The sequence below is a fragment of the Hypanus sabinus genome, chromosome 5 (genome assembly GCF_030144855.1).
Source record: "Hypanus sabinus isolate sHypSab1 chromosome 5, sHypSab1.hap1, whole genome shotgun sequence".
Taxonomy (NCBI): domain Eukaryota; kingdom Metazoa; phylum Chordata; class Chondrichthyes; order Myliobatiformes; family Dasyatidae; genus Hypanus; species Hypanus sabinus.
Window position 1 is genome coordinate 159,698,128 of NC_082710.1, and position 24,192 is coordinate 159,722,319.

Sequence of the window (24,192 nt, forward strand, 5' to 3'; positions counted from 1 at the left end):
CTCCAGAGGCTGTGTTGTGTTCTTTGTGTAAGATGTGGGAACTGCAAAAGACCTCCAGCCTCCCGGATAACAACATTGGTACTGAGCTGCAAGTCCTCACAAAGAGTTAAGGACTGAAACTGCTGGTAGATTACCTTCAGCTCATAAGGGAGACTGAGGAGATGATAGGAGGAAATCTGCAGATGCTGGAACTTCAAACAACACCACACACAAAATGCTGGTGGAACACAGCAGACCAGGCAGCATCTAAAGGGAGAAGACCATTCGTCAGGATGAAACATTGACAGCGCTTCTCCCTATAGATGCTGCCTGGCCTGCTGTGTTCCACCAGCATTTTGTGTGTGTTGCTGAGGAGATGATACATAGGTTGCTATAGGCAGGTACTCACCCATAAGTTGCAGGAGGCAGGTAAATGGATGACCATCATGCGAGGGAAGGGAAGAGTACCACTCTGGCCATTCCCCACAATAGTAAGTATTAGGTAATTCCCCCTCAATAATAAGTTGAGAGGGAATGACCTACCGGGAGTGGGGGGGGGGGGGGTTCCCAGGGCAACAGGGCTTCTGACACTGTATCACATAAGGGAAGGAGAACAGGACTGTACTAGTGGGATAATGGATTCCATAGTTAGAGGAGTAGACACAAGATTCTGTGGACACAATAGAGAAACTCGATTGGTATGATACAGTGCAGGTGCAAGGTCAGAACCATCTCAGATCAGGTCGATGGTATCCTAACGGGGAAGGGTGAGTAGCCAGAATCCTTGCAACATATTGGCATCAATGACGCAGGTAAGAAAATCACAGAGGATCTGAAGGGAGGTTTTAGTGCACTGGATAGACAGCTGAAAAGTAGGACCTTGTGTGGAAATCTCTGTGTTGCTGCCTGTGCCTCACATCAGTGAGATTAATAGACAATAGGCAGAAGTACACCATTCGGCCCTTCGAGCCTGCACCACCATTTTGAGATCATTGCTGATCAATTCCTATCAATACACGGTTCCTGCCTTGTCCCCATGTCCCTTGATTCCCCTATCCATAAGATACCTATCTAGCTCCTTCTTGAATGCATCCAGAGAATTGGCCTCCAATACTTTCTGAGGCAGTGCATTCCAGACCCCCACAACTCTCTGGGAGAAGAAGTTTTTCCTTAACTCTGTCCTAAATGACCTACCCCTTATTCTCAAACCATGCCCTCTGGTACTGGACTCTCCCAGCATCTGAAACATATTTCCTGCCTCTATCTTGTCCAATCTCTTAATAATCTTATATGTTTCAATCAGATCCCCTCTCAATCTCCTTAATTCCAGCATGTACCAAATAAGATGATTTGGTGGAGGAATGTGTGACTGAGAAACTGATACAGGGGGAAGGGTTTCAGATTTCTAGATCGTTGGAATCTCTTCCGGGGAAGGTACAACCTGTACAAAATGGACAGGTTACTGTTCAGCCTGAGGGGGACCAATATCCTTGCAAATCTACTGGTTTGCTAGAGCTGTTGGAAAGGATTTAAACTATTTTGGCAGCAGGGGGCTGGGAACTGGAGTGATAGGGCTGAGGACAGCATTGCTGGTTTGCAAGCAGAGGCAATGTGTAGTGAGACAGTCAGGAAGGGCAGGCATATGACTGGGCAAAATTACAGTCAGTGGGATGTATTGCAGTGTAGCGAGGGACAACATCAAAAGCAGTAATGCATATAAGACTGAAGGTGTTATATTTGAATGTACACTGTGTACAGAAGAGCTGGGGTCTTGATGCTTGGCTTGAGGCTGGGGTCTTGGAGTTCTAGGATGCTAGCCTTCTGGGCAGGCCACAGAACACCTGGGTAGGGCACAGAACACCCAAGCAGGACACAGTGGCCTGGGCAGATCGCAGGGATCCTGGGCAGGACACAGGGCACAATCTGACAGAGGCAAGGCAAGGGACCGAACCAGATAGAGGCTAGGTGCAAGGAGCTAGCCTCCTGGGCGGGCCACAGACCTCCTGGGCAGGGCACAGAACTCCCAGGCAGGACACAGTGGCCTGGGCAGGTCACAGGGATCCTGGGCAGGATGCAGGGCACAACCCAACAGAGGCAAGGCAAGGACAGAACCCACCACAGGGCAACAGCAATCTGGCCTGGCTTAGCCAACAGAGGCAAGGGATAGGAAGGCATCTTAGTCTGAGGTGGTTCCTAGACTCAAGGTGGCCAGAAGACTTGGGCAGGCTACAAAACTTCCAAATCCATGCCTCACTCAACAAACTCAACTTTCAACATCAGGCACTCCAAACAGAAACTGACAGAACAACCCCCCAACTATATTTAATCCCAGAGCCCCTTATATTCACAGCCAAATGATGAGCATCAAATGCAGATGCTTGAGTCCAAACGAACCAAGAAGAGCCTGAGTTGCAACTGCTTGAGACCAAGCCAAAGCGAGGGACAGTCAGAGGACCCGGATTCTGGAGTCCGCGAACTGGACCGTAAACCAGAATGCAGACTTCGGACAGGACCATGACAGAAACGTCTTCTCCATATCCACGCTATCAAGGCCTTTCTCCATTTGATAAGTTTCAATGAGGTCACCCCTCATTCTTCCGAATTCTAACCAATACAGGCCCAGAGCCATTAAATGTTCTTCATATGACAGGCTGTTCAATCCTGGAATTAGTTTCATGAATTTCCTTTGAACACTCTCCAGTTTCAGCACATTATTTCAAAGATAAGGGGTTCAAAACTGCTCACAATACTCTCCCAGTGTTTTATAAAATCTCATCGTTACATCCTTTATTTTATATTCCAGTCCTCTTGAAATGAATGCTAACATCATATTTGCCTCCCTCACCACAGACTCAACCTGCAAATTAACCTTTAGGAAATCCTGCACAAGGACTCACAAGTCCCTTTGTGCTTCGGTTATTTTGTATATTCTCTCCATTTGGAAAAAGGTGAATCCTTTCATTCTTCTACCAAACTGCATGACCTACTCTACCCAACACTGTATTCCATCTGCCACTTCTTTGTCCATTCTCCTAATATGTCTAAATCCTTCATTAGCCTCTCTACTTATTCGAAACAACCTGCCTCTACAAATAGAGGAGAGAGTAGATATTGGGCCACTGTAATATGATGTTGGAGTGGTAGTAATGGAAAATAAGGAAAGGGTGGTTTAGCAGAATCAGTATTTTGCATCAATCTTCATCATAGAAAACATTAGCATATACTAGAAACTCAAGAGTGTCAGGGACAGAAGTGGGCATAGTTCTTTTTACTACCGAGAAGGTACCTGGGGAACTGAAAAGTCTGAAGTTAAATAAGTCACCTGGACCAGATGGACTACACCCAAAGGTTCAGAAGGAGATAGCTGAAGACATTGTGGAGACATTAGTAATGATCTTCCAAGAATCACTATATTCTAGAATCATTCCAGAGGACTTCAAAATTACAAATGTCACTCACCCTTCAAGAAGGGAGGGAGGAAGAAGAAAAGAAATTATAGGGCAATTAGTCCACTGTAAGTGGTTGGGAAGATGCTGGAGTCGATTATTAATGTTGAGATTTCAGGCTACTGGAGGCACATGATAGAATAGGCAAAAAATAGCAGCATATACATGGGAGAATCAGTGTATGTTGTGAACTTGGATTTTCAGAAGGCCTTTGACAAGATGCCACACACGAGGCTGTGTAACAAGAGCTCATGTTATTACAGGAACAATAATGGCATGGATAAAGAATTAGCTGATTGGCAGGAGGTCAAGAGTGGGAATAAAGGAAGCCTTCTGTGATTGGCTGCCAGTAACCAGTGATGTTCCACAGGGGTAGTTGTTGGGACCACTTCTTTTTACATTATATATCAATGCTTTGGATAATGGAATTGATGGCTCTTTGGCCAGGTTTGTGGATAATACCAAAATAGTTGGAGTGGCAGGTAGTGTTGAGGAAGTATGAGGGCTATAAAAGAACTTGGACAGTAAGGAAAATAGGCAAAGAACTGGCAAATGGAATAGCATGTTGGGAGTTGCATGGTCATGCACTTTGGTAGAAGGAATAAAAGCTAAGGCTATTTTCTAAAAAGGGAGAAAATTCAAACGTACAAGGGACTTGGGGTCCTATTGCAAGATTCCCTAAAGGTTAACTTGCTGGTTGAATTGGTGGTGAGGAAGGCAAATGCAATGTTATCATTTATTTCAAGAGGACTAGAATATAAAAGCATGGATGAAATGCTGAGACTTTTTAAGTTAATGGTGAAGCCTCAATTGTAGTATTGTGAGCAGTTTTGAGCCCCTTATTTGAGAAAGGATCTGCTGATATTGGAAAGGGTTCATAGGATATTCACAAGAATGATTCCAGGAATGGAAGGGTTATTGTATGAGGTGTGATTGATCGCCCTGGGCTGGAATTTAGAAGGATGAGGGGTTATTTGATTGTTGAAAGGCCTAGTTAGAGTGGATTTGGAGAGGATGTTTCCGATGGCAGGGAAGTCTAGGACTAGAGAACACAGACTCAGAATTGAGGAACATCCATTATAATGGAGATGAGGAGAAATTTCTTTAGCAAGACGGTGGTGAATCAGTGGAATTAATTTCCACAGGTGGCTGTGGAGGCCAGGTCATTGGGTGTACTTAAGGCAGCAGTTGATAGGTTTCTGATTATTCAGCATGTGAAAGGTGACAGAGAGAAGGCAGGAGAATGGGGATGAGAAGGAAATGGATCAGCCATGATGAAATGGTGGAACAGACTGAATGGGCCGAATGGCATAAATCTGCTTCTATGTCTTCTGGTCTTATGGAGTCTATGTGCTCCCCCGCCCCCGTATTTCCTCTCCCCTTGTTTGTTTAGTGTTAGACATTTGTTCAGGTTGCAGCTGTGTGTAAGGCTGAAAATATGTAGTAGATATGGTGGAGTACATGATTATGGTAATTGTGGAGAAGGCATTTGGCAAAATGTAGCAAATGTAGAGGAAACATACCCTGCTTATGCAGGCTGACCTGTACATAAGAAAGCTGTGTAAGAATAGCGTGTTTGGGAGAAAAGGGCATATTATATACCGAGACTCTTCAGAAAGTGCACAAAACACTACCGATGGGACCTATTAATATCCAGAATATGGATAGATTTCTGCTGGTGTGTGAAGTGCATGACTTTAAAACAAAGGATTCATTGATTGTTGATAAACTAAAATTTGCTAATTTCATGGCAGATGTGGTAAATTGTACAGCACAAGCTAAAAGTAGAGCAGAAAAAAAATATTTTTAAAGCTGCAGAAATACATCCAGAGAAAAGGGACTTAACTCTAGAATCTATAAATGATGCTTTACAAGGAGGGTTAAATAACATTCAGACTTTAAATAACAGGTATTAATGTTTTTTTTTTCCTTTTATTTTTCTTTTTTTCTCTTTTTTATTACAGAGGAATGTTAGAAGTTTGTTAGCTAATGGACAAGAGTTTTAATGCTTATAGTACTCTGTGGGGTTGTAGTGACAAAAAATCTGAAAGAGATGGAGGAAAATTTCAAGCACAAGATCTGGTGAGCTTGAATGATGCTCAGTAGGTGGCAGTAATGCAGCGTACGTTGGTCTGCCAACCACCATTTAACATTATTATAAGAAGAAGAAGAGATCCAATTCATCCCCGAAAGGGAGGCAGTGGCAGTGGTGGAGTGGTGGGGTGGGGTGGAGGGGGGGTGATGGTGTTGGGGGAAGTGCGCAGATAAAATCTGCAAAGCTCTGCTGCCACCCTGTGGAAGAGTCCTGCATTTGCTATACCTTGTGAATTGATGCCAGCATTTTGTGTGTGTTTCTTATATGTCTGTTCATTGCAACATGACTTTCTGTAAACACAAAATGTAGGAGCAGCTCAGTGCGTCAGGCAGCATCCGTGGAGGATAATGCAGAAAATATTGACTGTGTATCTCCCCTCATAAATGTTGCCTAACTCGTTGTGATCCTCCAGCATTTTGTGTGTGTTGCTTCAGATTTCCAGTGTCTGCACTTGCACTGTATCGTCGGTTTCTGTAGGACTTGTTTATGATACACTTAGTTTTGAACTGAAATAATGTACAATGTCAGAAATTCCGCTGCTGACTAACTGTTTTACAACAGGTTGTGGTTGTAAGTCGGACACAACAGAAAAGATTGCCGAGTCTAATGCAGTTTCATGGGAGGAGCTGGATGAGGTAAGCAGGCAGTGAACTGAGGATGCTCAGATCACTGACAAAAAATGCCATCTGCTTTGTCAGTTGTATCCAATATCTTGGCCATAATTCAATGAATCAAGTCTTCATTCTTGGCCCCAGTTGCCCAAAGGGATTAATTCAATACCAGAATGTCCGAGGTTTTGAATGCGGTTCTGGTTTTACAACTTATCTTAATCTATTCTCCATTGAGGTCATGTTGCGATGGTGACGGTTACAGTAATTGTATGCTGCCTTGTCCCAGGGGATTCCCATCTTACATATCAAGTTAAAACCACTCCAGAGATGAACTAATTTGGAAATGCATGGTGTCATAAAATCTTAGTGGTACAGCATGAAAACAGGCCTTTAGGCCCACCTAATCTATGTTGACCATGTACGACCCATTTATGCTAATCCTATATTCATCCCAGTTTTTTTTTCTCTTCACAGTCTATTAACTTCCTACCCACAGTCACTCCTGTACTCATCAAAGGCCATTTAACAACCTACACATTTCCAGGATGTGGGAGGATTAAGGGAAACCAGGAGGTCTGGGGGAAACCTATGCAATCTTAAGAACATAAGAAATTGCTGATCTGACCACGGAATCAGCTTCACCTACCTGCCTGTACCCCATGACACATAATTAACAGCCATGCAGAAATCTAACTAATTGTGTCATAAATAGATTTAATCAATGATCAACATTGTCTATCATATGCATTTACATTTATTAGGAATTAGGTAGACTTTACTTGTTCCTCGAGTAGAGATTTCCACAGGTTCACTTGGAAAAGTAGTTGCTGCTCAAATCCATCCTAAGTCTATTTCCCTGTTATATCTGCTGGTAAACAACCAGTGGAAACAATCTTATTTATCCCTTTCATAGTTCTATATTTCTATTTTATCCTTTTTCATTCTTCTGAATTCCAGGCATATAGTCACAGATGACTCAATCTGTCCTCATAGGCTAACACCACTCCCACCCCCCATCTCCTGAATCAACCTCCTCTGCTCTGCCCCCAAAGCCAGTATGTCTTTCCTTAAGCAAGGAGACTAGAACTGCATGCAGTACTCTAGGTACCATCTTACTACCCTGTACAGTTGCAGCATAACCACCCCATTCTTAAATTCAATCCTTCTCACAATGAAGTCCAACATTCCATTTGTCTTCTGGATAACCTGTTGCATCTGCAAACCAACACTGGCATTTCAAGCACTCCCAAGTCCCTCTGCACAATAGGATGCTGCAGTCTTTCACCATTTACATAATAATACGATTTTTTATTTTTCCTTCCAAAGTGGATGTCCTCACCATTATCAATGTTATACTCCATCTGCTAATCCATTGCCCATTCATTTACTATCCATATCTTATTGCAGACTCTCCACATTCTTTGCTCAATGTAGTTTTCTACCTAATTTAGTGCCATCAGCAAACTTAAATATGCTGTACTTGTCTCCTCTTCCACATCATTAATGTATATTGTGATAGTTGCACCAATCCCTGTGGCATGCCTCTGGTTGCCAACCAGATAATCATCCATTTAACTAACAGACTTGAGGTTCTCAGTACTGCCCTGAATCTTCCTTCTCCATTTTGAGTGGCCAAGGGATCGTTGGTAGGTCAGGGAGTGGCACTGAGGAAGGGAACAATTTGGAAAATAACCCTAATTAGCTATTTTTAGAGTCAGCAACCAACTATTAAGAACTTTTGAAGAATCTTCTATATATTTCCCTCTATTGAATGCTACTTCTACCTCAGGATCATTTCCAAGGACCCCCCACCATCCAGGCCATACTGTCTTCTCAAGGCTGCTATCACAAAGGAGGTTCAAGAACCTAAGTTCCCACACCACACCCTTCAACCAACAGGCTCCTGAGCCCCTGTGGATAACTTCACTCTTCTCAGCATTAAACTGATGCCACAACCTATGGACTCTCTTTCAAGGATTCCAGAACTCATGTTCTCAATATAGTTTGTTTATGTATCTATGAGTCTGTCTACCTGTCACTCTATCTATCTATCTATCTATCTATTTATTTATTATTGTTTCTATTTTAATGTATTTTTATTGTTATTTGTATTTTTTGTATTTACTGTTTCTTTTTCTTTTCTACACTGTTTACTCCTTCTAAGTTTTAGATTTTCCTTGATTCTATTGTATTTCTTTGTTTCACCCAGAGTGTCCCAAGAAAATAAATCTCAGGGTTGTATATCGTGACTGACATAAATGTATTTTGTTCATAAAGTTACTTTGAACTTTGAAGTTCACGAGTGGGTTTACTCTGGGTGGTGCAATCCATTCTGAGTTTTGTAAAGTACTGTAGATGCATCGTTCACCACACAGATATCAAACACTCATGAAAACTGTTTGCCACTACTGGTTCGGGGCAAGTTGGGAATTTGTAATAAATTATACCTCTTTCATTGATGTTCACAATCTGTTCCTGATAGAAGGAAGAAATACACAGCTATGATACAGATTTAGCTGAGTAATGGAACAGGCTGAAAGACATTCTTCAGCTCCTGAGATGAATTCTCCCCTGCATATCAGACAACATTCTGGACTTCCCCTGAAATTTTTTCCTCCTCTTTTAAACACCAGTGAGTTGCTACATATTTTCTTCCCCCTTGCTACATATTTCTTCCATAAACTGTCTTCTCTCTCTTCTCCACAGAACCAGGATCAGAATTCACAAGTTGACATCACATACACCATTCTGCAGCTTCCTTTGCCTGACAGCCCAACAACAACACAGGGTTACGAGACAGGCGTCATTTACTCCGCTCCACGAAAGAGTTGGTGAGAGAGGAGTGCATGAATTAGCTGTGGTTAACAGAAGTATATCTGATCCCTGCACCTGCAGAAAAAAATAAATGATCAGGGAGAATTATTGGAAGGGGAGAAATGTGACAATCAGGCCTTCTCAAAGGAGGTGGTGAATAAAGCCAACACCCAGCTGGTCAGGCAGCGCCTGTGGAGGGAGAAATGGAAGTACCTGATCTTGAAAATGGTCACATATATGCAGCATTTTGGTTTTATAAGCCAAAACCTAAGGATCTTGTGAAATGGATCCAGTGACAGGGACACTGTCCTTTTTGGGGCATCATGTAGCACATGGAATGACTAGAATGGTCAGTGATTACTTTAAACCAGAACAACACAGAATACAACAGTCAGCAACCAGGAAAGCTGAGGTGGCCTCTTTGGTAAGCTTCAGGAAATGTAACTCTGGTGTAAGTAGGCTTTGCCCAATGTGAAAGTTGATAGGGAGAAAGTAAAGTCTGAGGTAGCAGTATTTCAGAGGGTTAAGGGAAATTATAGTGGAATGAGAGAGGAAGTGGCCAGAGTAAACTGGAAGGAGCTGCTAGCGGGGATGTTAGCAGGGCAGGAACGGTGTGCATTTCTGGGAAAAATTAGACAGATGCAGGAATAATGTATCCAAAATGAAGAAATGCTGAATGTTAAAATAGGACAACCGTGGCTGGCAAGGTAAGTCAAAGCTATTGTAAAAGCAAAAGAAAGGGCATACAACAAAGCAAAAATTAGTGGGAAGATTAGGATTGCGATGTTTTTAAAAACCTACAAAGCACAAGTAAAGAAATCATTGGGGGGGGGGGAAAGATGAAATATGAAAACAAGCCAGCAAATAATAGCAAAGTGGATAGTAAAAGTTTTTTCAAGTACATTAAAAATAAAAGAGAAATGAGAGTGGATATAGGACCACTAGAAAAGGAGGCAGGAGAAATAATAACGGGAGACAAGGAGATGGCTGATGAACTAAATGAGTATTTTGCATCAGTCTTCACTGTGGAAGACATGACTAGTATGCCTGATGTTGTAGTGTGTGAAGGAAGAGAAGTGAGTGCAGATTCTACTACAATAGCGAAGGTGCTCAAAAAGCTGAAAGATCTAATGGTACAAGTCACCCGGACCAGATGAATTGCACTCTAGGTTTCTGAAAGAGGATGCATTAGAGATTGTAGTGGCATTAGAAATGATCTTTCAAAAATCATTTGACTCTGGCATGGTACCAGAGGACTGGAAAATTACTGATGTCACTCTACTCTTTAAGAAAGGAGGAAGGCAGCAGAAAGGAAATTATAGACTAGTTAATCTGACCTCGGTGGTTAGGAAGATGTTAGAGTCACTTGTTAAGGATGAGGTTATGGAGTACTTGGTGAGACAGGACAAGGTCAGCATGGTTTCCTTCAGCAAAAATTCTGCCTGTTGAACCTGTTGCAATTCTTTGAGGAGATTACAAGTAGGATAGATGGGGAGTATGCAGTAGTTTTTGTATTTTGGACAGAAGGCCTTTGACAAGGTGCCACACATGAGGCTGCTGAGCAAGGTAGGAGCCCATGGTATTACAGGGAAGTTACTAACATGGTTAGAGCATTGGCTGATTGGTAGAAGGCAATGAGTCGGAATAAAAGGATCCTTTTCTGGGTGGCTGCCAGTAACTACTGGTTTTCTGGAATGGTCAGTGTTAGGACCAATTCTTTTTATGCTCTACGTAAAAGATTTGGATGATGGAATAGGTGGCTTTATTGCCACGTTTGTACATGATACGAAGATTGGTGGAGGGGCAAGTAGTGTTGAGAAAACAGGTAAGATGCAGCAACACAGATTAGGAGAATGGGCAAGAAAAGTGGCAAATGAAATATAAAGTTGAAAAATGCATGGCCGTGCACTTTGCTGGTAAAAATAAATGTGCGGACTATATTCTAAACGCAGAGAAAATCTGAAAATCTGAGACGCAAAGGGACAAAAGTTCTTGTGCAGAACACTCTAAAAGTTAACTTTCAGGTTGAGTCGGTGGTGAGGAAGGCAAATGCCATGTTAGCTTTCATTTCAAGAGTACAAGAGCAAGGATGTGATGCTGAGCCTTTACAAGGCACTGGTGAGGCCTCACTTTGAGTATTGTGAACAGTTTTGTGCCCCTCATCTTAGAAAAATGTGCTGGTATTTGCAAGTGTCCAGGGGAGGTTCACAAAGATAATTCCAGGAATGAAAGAGTTATCACATGTGTAATGCTTGATGGCTCTCGGTCTGTACTCACTGGAACTCAGAAGGATGAGGGGTGATCTCATTGAAACCTTTTGAATTTTGAAAGGCTTAGACAGAGTAAATGTGGAAAGGATGTTTCCCATCGTGGAAGAGTCTGGGAAAAAAGGCCACAGCCTCAGGATAGAGGGGCTAATTTCTTCAGCCAAAGGATGGTAAATTATGGAATTGTTGCCACATGCTGCTGTGGAGGCCAGGTCGTTGGGTATACTTAAGGCAGAGATTGATGAGTTCTTGATTGCACATTGCATCAAAGGTTACAGGGAGAAGAAACATGCTCAAAATGTTGGTGGAACACAGCAGGCCAGGCAGCATCTATAGGGAGAAGCACTGTCAATGTTTTGGGCCGATACCCTTCATCAGGACCCTTCGTCAGTGTTGAACATGTACTTACTTTAGAAATTATCTAGAGTTACCCATCACCCTGTTTTTCTAAGCTCCACGTACCTATCCAGGAGTCTCTTAAAAGACCCTATCATATCCACCTCCACAACCATCACTGGCAGCACTCACCACTCTCTGCATAAAAGACTTACCCCTGACAGGTCCTCTGTACCTACTTCCAAGCACTTTAAACCTGTGCCCTCTCGTGCTAGCCATTTCAGCCCTGGGAAAAGGCCTCTGACTATCCAATGATCAATACCTCTCATATACACCTCTATGAGGTCACCTCTCATCCTCTGTCACTCTAAGGGGAAAAGGCCAAGTTCACTCAAACTATTCTTATCAGGCATGCTCCCCAATCCAGGCAACATCCTTGTAAATCTAATCTGCACCCTTTCTATAGTTTCTATATCCTTCCTGTAGTGAGGTGACCAGAACTGAGCACAGTACTGCAAATAGAGTCTGACCAGAGACCTATATAGCTGTAATATTATCTCTCGGCTCTTAAATTTAATCCCAAGGTTGAGAAAGGCCAATACACCATATGCCTTCTTAAAAATCAGAGTCAACCTATGCAGCAGCTTTGAGTGTCCTATAGACTCGGAACCCAAGATCCCTCTGATCCACCACTTTGCCAAGTCTTACCATTAATACTATATTCTGCCATCATATTTGACCTACCAAAATGAACCACCTCACACTTATCTGAGTTGAACTCTATCTGCCAGTTCTCGGCACAGTTTTGCAACCTATTGATGTCCTGCTGTAACCTCTGACAGTCTTCTACACTATCAACCCCCAACTTTTGTGTCATCAACAGATTTACTAACCCATCCCTCCACTTCCTCATCCAGGTCATTAATAAAAATCATAAAAAGAAGGGGCCCCAGAACGGATCCCTGATGCACACCGCTGCTCACCAAACTCCATGCAGAATATGACCTGTCTAAAACCACTCTTTGTCTTCAAGCCAATTCCGGATCCACAAAGCAAGGTCGCATTGGATCCCATGCTTCCTTACTTTCTCAATAAGCATTGCATGGGGTGCCTTATCAAATGCCTTGCTGAAATCCATATACACGACACCTACTGCTCTACCTTCATCAACGTGTTTAGTCAGATCTTCAAAAGATTCAATCAGGCTTGTAAGGCATGGCCTGCCTTTGACAAAGCCATGATGACTATTCCTAATCATATTATGTCTCTCCAAATGTTCATACTGCCTCTCAGGATCTTTTCCATCAACTTACCAACCAATGAAGTAAGACTCACTTGTCTATAACTTCCTGGGCTATCTCTACTCACTTTCTTGAATAAAGGAACAACATCCACAACTCTCCAATCCTCCAGAACCTCTCCTGTCCCCAGTGATGATGCAAGGAACATTGCCAGAGGGTCAGCAATCTCCTGCCTCACCTCCCACATTAGACTAGGTATTGTGGACGCGATCAGAAACATCCTGGACCCTGGCAACTGGGAGGCAAACTACCATCTGTGTTTCTTTCCTGCATCCACAGAATCACCTAACCCCCTAATTATAGAGTCCCCATCACTGCTACCATCCTATTCCTTTCCCTGCCCATCTGAGCCAGGCTCTGTGCTAGAGGCAAGGTCACTGTTGCTTACTCCCCATAGGTTGCTCCCCCAGCAGTACTCAACAGGAGTACTTATTGTTATGGGAGACAGCCACAGTGGTACTTTCTGGTATCTGACTAATGCCTTTCCCTCTCCTGACTGTTGCCCATTTATCTCCCTGGCGAGACCACCTGCCTATAGCTCTTCTCTATCACCTCCTCACTCTCCCTGACCAGGCAAAGGTCATCAAGCTGTATCTCCAGTTTCCTATCCTGATCCCTAAGGAGCTGCAGCTCACACACCTGATGCAGATGTGGCTCTCCGGGAGGCTGGGAGGCTTCCAGATTCCCACATCTGTCACCCAGTACAGAACACCGGCCTCGCAGACATACTTCCTGTTTCTATTCCTCACTGGTAACTTCCCTTACCTCGACCCGATATCGCCGAAGCCCAAATGAGCCAAAGCGCCACCATTCTGCCTCAGATCTACGTCATATAGACCACAGATAATGTCTGGTTTGCTGAGTTTCTCCAGCATTTTGTGTGTGTTGCTTGGATGCCCAGCATCAGCAGATATTCTCTTATTTGTTCCCAGTTATATAAGACCTTGGTTAGACCACACTTGGAGTGCTGTGTTCAATTCTAGTCACCTTTCTACAGGAAGGATGTGGATACTGTAGAGAGAGTGCAGAGGAGATTTGCAAGGATGTTGCCTGGATTGGAGGGCGTACCTTATGAGAGTAGGTTGAGTGTACTTGGCCTTTTCTCCTTGAAGCGACGGAGGATGTGGGGTGACCTGATAGAGGTGGCACTGATCATGTGCGTAGCTAGGAGTTTGTACCCAGGGCTGAAATGGCTAACACAAGGGCGCATGGCTTTAAGGTCCTTGGACGTAAGTACAGCGGCGATGTCAGGGGTAGGTTTTTTACACAGCGTGTGGTCAGTGCGTGGAATGCACTACTGGCAATGGTGGTGGAAGCAGATTCAATAACACCTTTTAAGCAACTCCAATCTGGAAAAATATCGGGCTATGCAGTAGGGAAATTCTAGGTAATTTCTGGAGTAGGTCACATGGTCGGCACAACATTGTGGGCTGAAGAGCCTGTAATTTGCTGTAGATTTCTATGTTCTAATATAGAATCATCAGCAAACTTAGATATGCTGCAGCACTCAGTCCCCTCTTCAAAATCGTTAATTTATATTGTGAATTTTTGTGGGATTAGCACTGATCCCTGTGGCATGTTTCTTTCCACTGATTGTCAACCAGAGTAGGATGCATTTATCCCAACTCTCTACCTTGGTTAAACAGTCCATTATCCATGCTAATATATCAATCCCAACTCCATGCCATCTTCACTAATGGAGAAGTATTTTATGTGGCAGCTTACAGAATGCTGTCTGAAAATCCAAGTTTACAACATCCACCTATCCTCAAAAAAACTCCAGTAAGTTTGTCAAACAGGACCTTCCCTTCATGAAAAAATGCTGTGTCAACCTGCTGGAACCACTTCTATTGGCTTAACTCAATTTTTCTTCCCTAAAAATGGTTTCATGCGTTTTCATGATGACAGACATTAAGCTAAATGGCCTATAGTTACCTGCCTTTTGCCTTCGTCCATTTTTTTTTAAAAAACAGCTGCATGACATTCACTGTCTTCTAATCCTCCAGGACCTGCTCAGAGGCTAGAGAATTTTGGTAAATTATTCCAAGTGTCTGCTCTTCTGTCATTGCTTTCTGTAGTCTGGGATGCATCAGGACTTCTAAACCTTTTGGCCCACCAGTTTGCTCATCACTACCTTTTAGTGACAGTAATTGTACTGAGGTACTCACATCCGATCATATCCATAACATCTCTCTTTGGTAAGTTAGATACATACTTCACTGTGAAGATGAACACAAAGACAATCACAGATAGAGCATGCAAACTCCATAAAGACATAACAGAGTTGGGTGGGGACCAGGCGGATTGAACCTCTACGAGCTGCATCACTGTGCCATCATAAACCAAATCCCAAAGCCCTTCTTCCTATTAAGTGTTAACTCTGGAAAATTCAGTACTGGTGCACCAGAGTAGTTGGGATTGTTGTCCTTGGAGCAGGGGAGAGGAGATATGAATCAGAACACTGGTTAGGCTGCACTTGCAATTCTGGTCATCCCATTATAGGAAGGCTGTGGGGGCATTGGAGAGGGTTTACCAGGATGTTCCCTGAATTAGAAGGCATGTGCTATAAAGAGAGTTTGAACAGCTTGGGTTATTTACCCTGGAACATCCGAGGCTGATAGAAGCTTATAAAATTATGGGAGGCTTAGATCAGGTAGACAGTCAGAGTCCTTCTCTCAGATTGAGAATATCAAACATTAGACAGCATGCATTTAAAGTGAGTGGGAGAAAGTGTAACTTAGGCATTTGTGGCAGGCTTTTGTTGAATGCCTGGAACAGACCACCAGGTGTTATGCTGATAAAAGTTTTGTTAGGGGTGTATAAGAGGCTGGTAGATGGACTCATGAATATGGGGAGTTATTGAACATAAACAGGCAGAAGAGGATTAGTTAAATTTAGCATTGGTTCCTGTGCTGTATTATTCTATAAAGTCTTCGATGGAGCAACTATAAAAGGACTGTGGTCAGAGCGAGATAAAGCATAGACAAAAGGAGACCCAAAAACATGCAGGTTTTGGAAAATTTGGCTCCAAAAATTAAAAGAGCTGTAGAGAGGCAAAGTTTTTTTTCTAAAGTTATGTGTCATTAAGATCAAAAATGTACTACCTGCTCAAATAGTGGAACCAGATCGTAGATAGTGGAACCACAAAAAGGAATTTGATGCTTAGTTGAAAAGGAAAAGAAGAACTAGGCTGTAGGACCCAAGAGGAAGAAAAGGTTATATTTCAATAGTGCTTTGAAAGAGGCAGAGGCTTACAGTGAGCCAAGTAGAATTCCTGTATGAGGCATGACGGTATGAAATAAAGAGGAAGTTTGAGTCAAAATAAAAGCTCAGAGTTTGTGCCATTGTTGTTTTCACTTCCTGTAGCTTGGACAGAAAGTGGTCCAGCCCTGCTGAAGTTGCTGCTTTTTGTACACTCTGTCCACTGTGGTTCCTTGATTCCAAGGTAGCTCAAAAAGTCAATGTGGGGTCCATAGTGGGGTGAGAGGTGATTGACTGAATGGACACTGAGTACTCCATTCCCTGTTTGCTCTATGCACTGTGTTCTCCTAACTAAAGGACTTGAATTTCTCAATGTTGCTCTGAATGTTGCTTCTTCATTTTGAGTGGTCAAGGGTCTTTGATAGGTCAAGGAGTTGCACTGAGCAGGGGTAAAAAAGGATTAGCCATGATTGAATGGTGGAACAGACTCAGTGGGTTAAATGGCTTAATTCTGCTCCTATGTCTTATGCTTATGGTCTTATAATGAGGATGTGGGGAGAACACATCATAATAACAAATGATATTAAAGCAAAAGTCTATCCGCCCTTCAAGCCTGTTGCCCTATTCATCAGGAGCCTGGATGATCTACAGTCTCTTAGTGCCATTTCCTTTCATTCTCCACATATACTTTGAATTCCATAATCTATCAATCTTGATTTTTAATACACACAATAACTGAGTCTCCACACAGCACTCCAGCATAGAGAATTTCAAAGGCTCATTCCCCTCTGAGTGAAGAAATGTCTCCTCACATCAGTAACTCTGCTTCCACTGGTGGGAGAGTCATGGACAAGAAGTCCCACCTACAAAATAAAGAGCTGGTCATTTCAAATTTAGGTGGATGGAAATTTCTTCTCTCTGAGATTGATGAACCTGTGGAATTCTTCACTCCTGAAGTGGTGGAGGTCATATCATAAAATATATTTTGTGAAGATAAATAGATAGTGTAAACATTGAAGAACTGAGCGTCATGGGGAACTCACACAAGAGTTGAGGGCAGCAGTGATCAGCCACAATCATATTGAATGGTGGAGCAGGTTTGAGGGACCAAGTGACTTATTCCAACTGTTTTTGTCACGTTATTGTGTGGCGACCCATTTCCTGGCACATCTGAACCGGCTCACAATTAGATAGCCTACGGGGGTTTGCGAGCACAGAGCTTTGGAGCCTCTGCGCCACGGGGGGCAGGTCGAGAGAGGCTTAAAAGTGAGGCTGAGGATTTCGAATAAAGTTTTTCCTTCGACTGCAGTTACCGACTCCGTGTCGTAATTTTAGCGCTGCATGTAGCACACCGCTACAATTGTATGTTTATTTACTTGGGTGGATGCTTCTGCCAACTGCATTCAAGCCCCCATTCATCTTGTACTAAATAACCCTAATTCTCTATTTTGGAAGTCAGCAACCAACTATTAAGAACTTTTGAAGAATCTTCCAAAGGATTCACTCCAATAACCTTACTTCCAGCTCTAGTTCATTTTCAAGAACCCCCACCATCCAGGCCATACTGTCTTCTCAATGTTGCCATCAGAAAGGAAGTTCAGGAACAGTTATTACATTTCAACCAGCAGGCTTGTGAACCACTGTGGATAACTTCACTCACCTTAGCACTGAACTGATTCCATGACCATGGACTCTCTTTCAAGGCTTCCAGAACTCATGTTCTTGGTACTCTTTCTTTGTGTATCTATCTATCTGTCACTCTATCTTTCTGTCTATCTATGTATTTATGTGTCTATTTTATGTATTTTATTGTTATTTGCATATTTTGTATTTCCAGTGTTTTTTCTTTTGCACAGTGTTTTTTGTCCTTCTCTGCTTTAGAATTTTGTTGATTCTATTGTTCTGCTTTGAATGCCCAGAAGAAAATAAATCTCAGGGTTGTATATGGTGACATAAATGTATTTTGTTAATAAAGTTACTTTGAACTTTGAAGTTCACAAGAGGGTTTACTCTGGGTGGTGCAATCCATTCTGAGTTTTGTAAAGCACTGTAGATGCATCGTTCAGCACAGAGATATCAAACACTCATGAGGAAGGGTTGCCACTACTAGCTTGGGGGGAAGTTGGGAATTTGTAATAAATAATGGCTCTTCCACTGATGTCCACAGTCTGTTCCTGAATGAAGAAAGAAGTATACAGCTGTGATGCAGATTTAGCTGATTAATAAAACAGGCTAAAACATATTCTTCTGATCCTGAGATGAATTCTCCCCTTCATGTCAGATAATCTCCCCGACTTTCCCTGAAATCTTTTAACCACCACTGAATTACTACATATTTTGTTCCTCCTTTCTCACTCTTGAGTCTCATAAATTGTCTTCTCTCTTTTCTGCACAGAACAAAGATCAGAATTCACACGGTGACATCACATACTCCCTTCTGTGGCTTCCTTTGCCTGACAGCCCGAAAGCAACACAGGGACACGAGACACACATTATTTACTCTGCTCCACGCAAAGTACGGTGAGAGTGGAGTGCCTGATGTAGCTGTGGGTAACAGAACTATATCTGCTCACTGCACCTGCAGGAAAAGATGAATAGTCAGGGAGAAATATTGGAAGGGGATAAATGTGACAATGAGGCCTTCTCAAAGAATGGTGCTGAATAAAGACAACAGCCAGCTGGTCAGGCAGCACCACTGGAGGGAGAAGTGGAAGTACCTGATCTTGAGAATGGTCACATATTTGCAGCACTTTGGTTTTATAAGCTATGAAAACATGAGGATCTTGTGAAATGGATCCTGTGACAGGAACACTGTCCTTGTTGGGGCATCGTGTAGCATGTGGAATGACTAGAATGGTCAGTGATTACTTTAAACCGGAACAACCCACAATACAACAGTCAGCAACCAGGAAAGCTGAGGAGGCCTCTTTGGTAAGATTCCGGAAATGTAACTCTGGTGTAAGTCCATAGATGCTGCCTGGCCTGCTGAGTTCCTTCTGCATTTCCTGTGTGTTGCTGTGGTCTGCTGGTTCCTGATGCAACAGACAGATGAAAAGTGTAATATTTTCCTATTTGTTAGCTTATTTTGAAGTGTTTATCATGTACATTAGTTTTGCTGTCATTCTCATAATAATAGTGTTTTAAAAGTTGTTCATTTTTTATTGGAAACTGCTGCATGTGACTATAAACTAACCTGAATACTATGTGCATTAGCTCTGTATTATAAACACAAGAGATGCTGGAAATGCAATGTAACACATACAACATTCTGGAGGACCTCAGCAGGTCTAGTAGGATCCATGGAGAGGAGGAAATGTTTTGTCAGACCCCTCATTAGGTCCTCACAAAAGGCATCAGACTGAAAAATTTGACTGTTTACCGTACTTCTGTCCATTTGTGCTGCCTGGCCTGCTGAGTTGTTCCAGCACTTTGTCTGCATATAGCTCTATCAATATGCTGTCAGCTCAACTAAAAACATGCTGTGATGGTCAGTAAATGGAATGTTCACTGTCAGAACAAAATTATGCTTAAAATGTGAGGTCAAGTTCATGTTAATCATTAATGGGCATACTTGTGTATAACCGCCATGCTTTATGTAGCAGTATATTACAAACATGGCAGACATAGATTAAATAAACTTAAATGAACAAACTAAATGAATATACGTGGTGGTGTTGGATGGAGACACTCAGGCTGGAACAGACTGAACACTTACTATTCTGAGAACCTGCTGACAGAAGCATGGGAAAGGAAACAGTGTCAGATATGGCTCAACAGAGATAGGAACAGAAGGAGGAGCTGACACGTCCTCTGAAGCAAGTGTTGTCTGTGACTGAATTCTAGATAAATAGCTGAGGGTGCTACTTAAAAAGTAGCTCCGCCTTGCAAGAAAGTAAATGAGAGAAATAAGGAACTTCAGAAGAAGAAATGGACCTCATGATGACTCGGGCAGCAAATGTACTTCCAAAACAGCAGGGATAAAGCTATCAGTTAGACAGCAGGAGTGTAAACATAGTGAGGTCAAGATATGGGGTGAAAGAGAGAGGAGATAGAAAGAGATGGAGAGACAGAGAGACAGAAGAGAGATACAGAGAAGGAAGCAGTGTTTGAGAAAGAGAGGAAGAAATGAGAGGGGGTGAGAGAGAGAGAGAGAGAGAGAGAGAGAGAGAGAGAGAGGGGAGAGAGAGAGGGAGAGGGAGGGGGAGGGGGAGAGAGTGAGAGAGAGACAGAGAAAGAGAGAAACCAGAAAAAAAGGAATTCAATGTCAATGGGATATAACAGAATGAGGAGCCATAAAAAAAGCTCACCCAGCAGAAGGCAAAGGCAAACCACTGTTGTAAGTTGCCACATACATGATTTCCCAATATGTCAGATCAGCAAGGAGAGAAAGCGTTCACCAACTGGAAATTCCAGACGTGACTTACCGATGACAACAACACCAGACTCAGCCACTCGGGGACTCTAAGCCTTCACCAAGCCGTTGACCTTGACAAGGACTTTTTCTTTGTATAGGTTGTAACAATAAATACATCTGTTGTTTAAATATTGTCATTTGTCATTTAAAAAAATTGGATAGGTATATGGACAGGAAAGGAATGGAGGGTTATGGGCTGAGTGCAGGTCGGTGGGACTAAATGATAGTAAACGTTTTGGCACGGACTAGAAAGGCCAAGGTGGCCTGTTTCCGTGCTGTAATTGTTATATGTTATATATAATAATCAACATCCCAGGACTAACTGTGATTTGTTGAACAACTCTCAAGTTAGTCTAAGTTAAGTAGTAAAAGTAAAGCAATGGTAAACCCCATTGGTGAAGTCCTTCAAAATCCCATGGTCAGATCTCTGTTCTGAACAGTTGTTAAAGTCAAATGACAATGTAACAGCAGCGGGGGAAAATGCAGAATAATCAACTGGTTCGGTGCCACAAGTAAGTATAGAAAATGTTGGGAACACTCTGCAGGACAGACGGCCTCTCTGGGGAAAGAAACAGTGGGGAGGTACAGGAGGTGGTTAATGATCTGCCACTGAGAGTGTTTCTGTATTTTCATGGACTTCTGCTCCTGTAAGCCCATCCACTTTAAGGTTTGACATGTTGTGCATCAAGAGATGATCTTCTGCACACCACAATGGTAATGTGTGGGTATTTGAGTTACTGTTGCCTTTCTGTCATCTTGAACCAATGTGGCCATTCTTCTCAGACCGCTTCCATTAACAAGGCATTTTTGCCCACAGAATAGCTGCTCGCCAGATGCTTTTATTTTTGTGTCATTCTCTGTAAACCCCTAGAAACTGTAGTGTGTGAAAATCCCAGGAGATCAACAATTTCTAAGATAGTCAAAGCACCACATTTGCCACCAACAGTCATTCCATGGTCAAAGTCACTGAGGTGAAATCTCTTCCACATTCTAATGGTTGGTCTCAACAACAACTGAACCCTTTGACCATCTCTGTGGCATTATAGGCTGATTAATTATTTGCATTAACGAGCAGGTGTACAGGCGTACCTTGTAAAGTGTCCGCTGAATGGTATTTGTATATTATTGCTCTTTTATAAGATGATAAGACCATGAGGTATAGGAGGAAAATTAGACCATTTGGCCCATTGAGTCAGTTCTGCCATTTCATCATAGCTAATCCAATTTTTCTCTCAGCCCCAATATCCTGCCTCCTTCCCGTATCCCTTCATGACCTGACTATCAAGAACCTATCAATCTCTGCCTTGTATATACATAAAGACTTGGTCAACATAGCCGCTTGTGCTAAACAATTCAACAGGTTCACCACTCTTCAGCTAACAGATTTCCTCATCACCATTCTAAAGGACACCCCTCTATTCTGAGGCTGTGTCCTCTGGTCCAGAGGAAACCTCCTCGCCACTGTCAAGGCCTTTCACCATTCGATGAGTTTCAATGAGGTCACCCCTCATTCTTTTGAATTACAGTGACTACAGGCCCAGAACCAACAAATGCTCTTCATATGACAAGCCATTCAATCCTGGAATCATTTTCATGCATTTCCTTTGAACCCTCTCCAGTTTCAGCACATCCTTTGTAAGATAAGGTGCACAAACCTGCTCACAGTACTCCAAGTGAGGCCTCGCCAGTGCCTTATGAAGTTTCAGCATCACATCCTTGCTTTAATATTCTAGTCCTCTTGAAATGAATGCTAACATAGCATTTACCTTCCTCACCACTGACCCAACCTGCAAATTAATCTTTAGGGAATCCTGCAGAAGGACTCGCAAGTCCCTTTGCCCTTCAACGTTTTGTATTTTCTCTCCATTTAGAAATTTTAAAATATATTTTCTATTGGTACTTATGATCTGACATTGCTGATAAAAACAACATTTATTCCCCATTTCTAAATGCTCTTGAGAATGCATTATACCCTTGGCTTAATAACAGCAGCAATTAAGAGACCAGACTGCTAGTTGTTGCCTGTGATATGACAGTTATTTACACAGCTGCAGTCAATATGTTATCTGTTCTGTCAATAAAATGAATGAACAAACGGGTCATGTGGAATCGTTACAGGGTGCAAAGTGTTCAGTCAGGAGCTGTGCCGCTGGTGGGAGCCAGGCCACGTCTAGAGATGAGGTCACTATGAGGAAGGCAATTGACTTTAGGAAAAGTCATTGCCTAGGCTTGGAGGTGCTAGGTTATGGTGTGAAACTGTCATTTTTCTTAAAGTTTAACTTTATCTGTATTTTTGTACAATCACCTACATACAGTCCATGTAAGAGTTCACTGAGTTTTCTTGAGGTTACAGTTGCCTCTGAAAAGAAAGGAATTCAAAGTCAATGTGATATAACAGAATGAGGAGCCTTAAAAAACTCTCACCCAGCAGAAGGCAAAGGCAAACCACTGTTGTAAGTTGCCACATACATGATTTCCCAATATGTCAGATCAGCATGGAGAGAAAGCGTTCACCAACTGGAAAGTCCAGACGTGACCTACCGACGACGACGACACCAGACTCAGCCACTCAGGGACTCTGAGCCTTCACCAAGCGGTTGACCTTGTCAAGGACTTTTTCTTTGTATAGGTTGTAACAATAAATACATCTGTTGTTTAAATATTGTCATTTGTCATTTAAAAAAATTGGAAAGGTATATGGACAGGAAAGGAATGGAGGGTTATGGGCTGAGTGTAGGTCGGTGGGACTAGGTGAGAGTAAACGTTTTGGCATGGACTAGAAAGGCCAAGATGGCCTGTTTCCGTGCTGTAATTGTTATATGTTATATATAATAATCAACATCCCAGACCTAACTGTGATTTGTTGAATGACTCTCAAGTTAGTCTAAGTTAAGTAGTAAAAGTAAAGCAATGTACTGGTAAACCATATTGGTGAAGTCCTTCAAAATCCCATGGTCAGATCTCTGTTCTGAACAGTTGTTAAAGTCAAATGACAATGTGACAGCAGCGGGGGAAAATGCAGAATAATCACCCGGTTCGGTGCCACAAGTAAGTATAAAAAATGTTGGGAACACTCTGCAGGACAGACGGCATCTCTGGGGAAAGAAACAGCGGGGAGGTACAGGAGGTAGTTAATGACCTGCCACTGAGAGTGTTTCTGTATTTTCATGGACTTCTGCTCCTGTAAGCCCACCCACTTTAAGGTTTGACATGTTGTGCATCAAGAGATGATCTTCTGCACACCACAATGGTAATGTGTGGGTATTTGAGTTACTGTCGCCTTTCTGTCATCTTGAACCAATGTGGCCATTCTTCTCAGACTGCTTCCATTAACAAGGCATTTTTGCCCACAGAATAGCTGCTCGCCAGATGCTTTTATTTTTGTGTCATTCTCTGTAAACCCCTAGAAACTGTAGTGTGTGAAAATCCCAGGAGATCAACAATTTCTAAGATAGTCAAAGCACCACATTTGCCACCAACAGTCATTCCATGGTCAAAGTCACTGAGGTGAAATCTCTTCCACATTCTAATGGTTGGTCTCAACAACAACTGAACCCTTTGACCATCTCTGTGGCATTATAGGCTGATTAATTATTTGCATTAACGAGCAGGTGAACAGGCGTACCTTGTAAAGTGTCCGCTGAATGGTATTTGTATATTATTGCTCTTTTATAAGATAAGCCAGTGCTGCTCGGGGGGGGGGGGGGGTTTAAACTAGATGTGCAGGG

General features: G+C 42.5%; 1 protein-coding gene across 2 annotated transcripts in view; it reads left to right on the forward strand.

The window, feature by feature from the left end:
• The window catches only part of LOC132394500 (uncharacterized), a 33,119-nt gene extending 11,305 nt beyond the window's left edge, over nucleotides 1–21,814 (forward strand). Inside the window, exons 4-6 of one of the 2 annotated variants that reach the window (XM_059970739.1) lie at nucleotides 6,082–6,155; nucleotides 8,838–8,962; nucleotides 18,446–18,573. In XM_059970739.1, coding sequence (XP_059826722.1) covers nucleotides 6,082–6,155; nucleotides 8,838–8,962; nucleotide 18,446 — 200 coding nt within the window. In that variant the 3' untranslated portion in view covers nucleotides 18,447–18,573. Of the gene's footprint in view, nucleotides 1–6,081; nucleotides 6,156–8,837; nucleotides 8,963–18,445 lie in introns of both variants that reach the window. The other variant, XM_059970738.1, reaches the window with a different exon arrangement.
• Nucleotides 21,815–24,192: the final 2,378 nt, after the last annotated feature.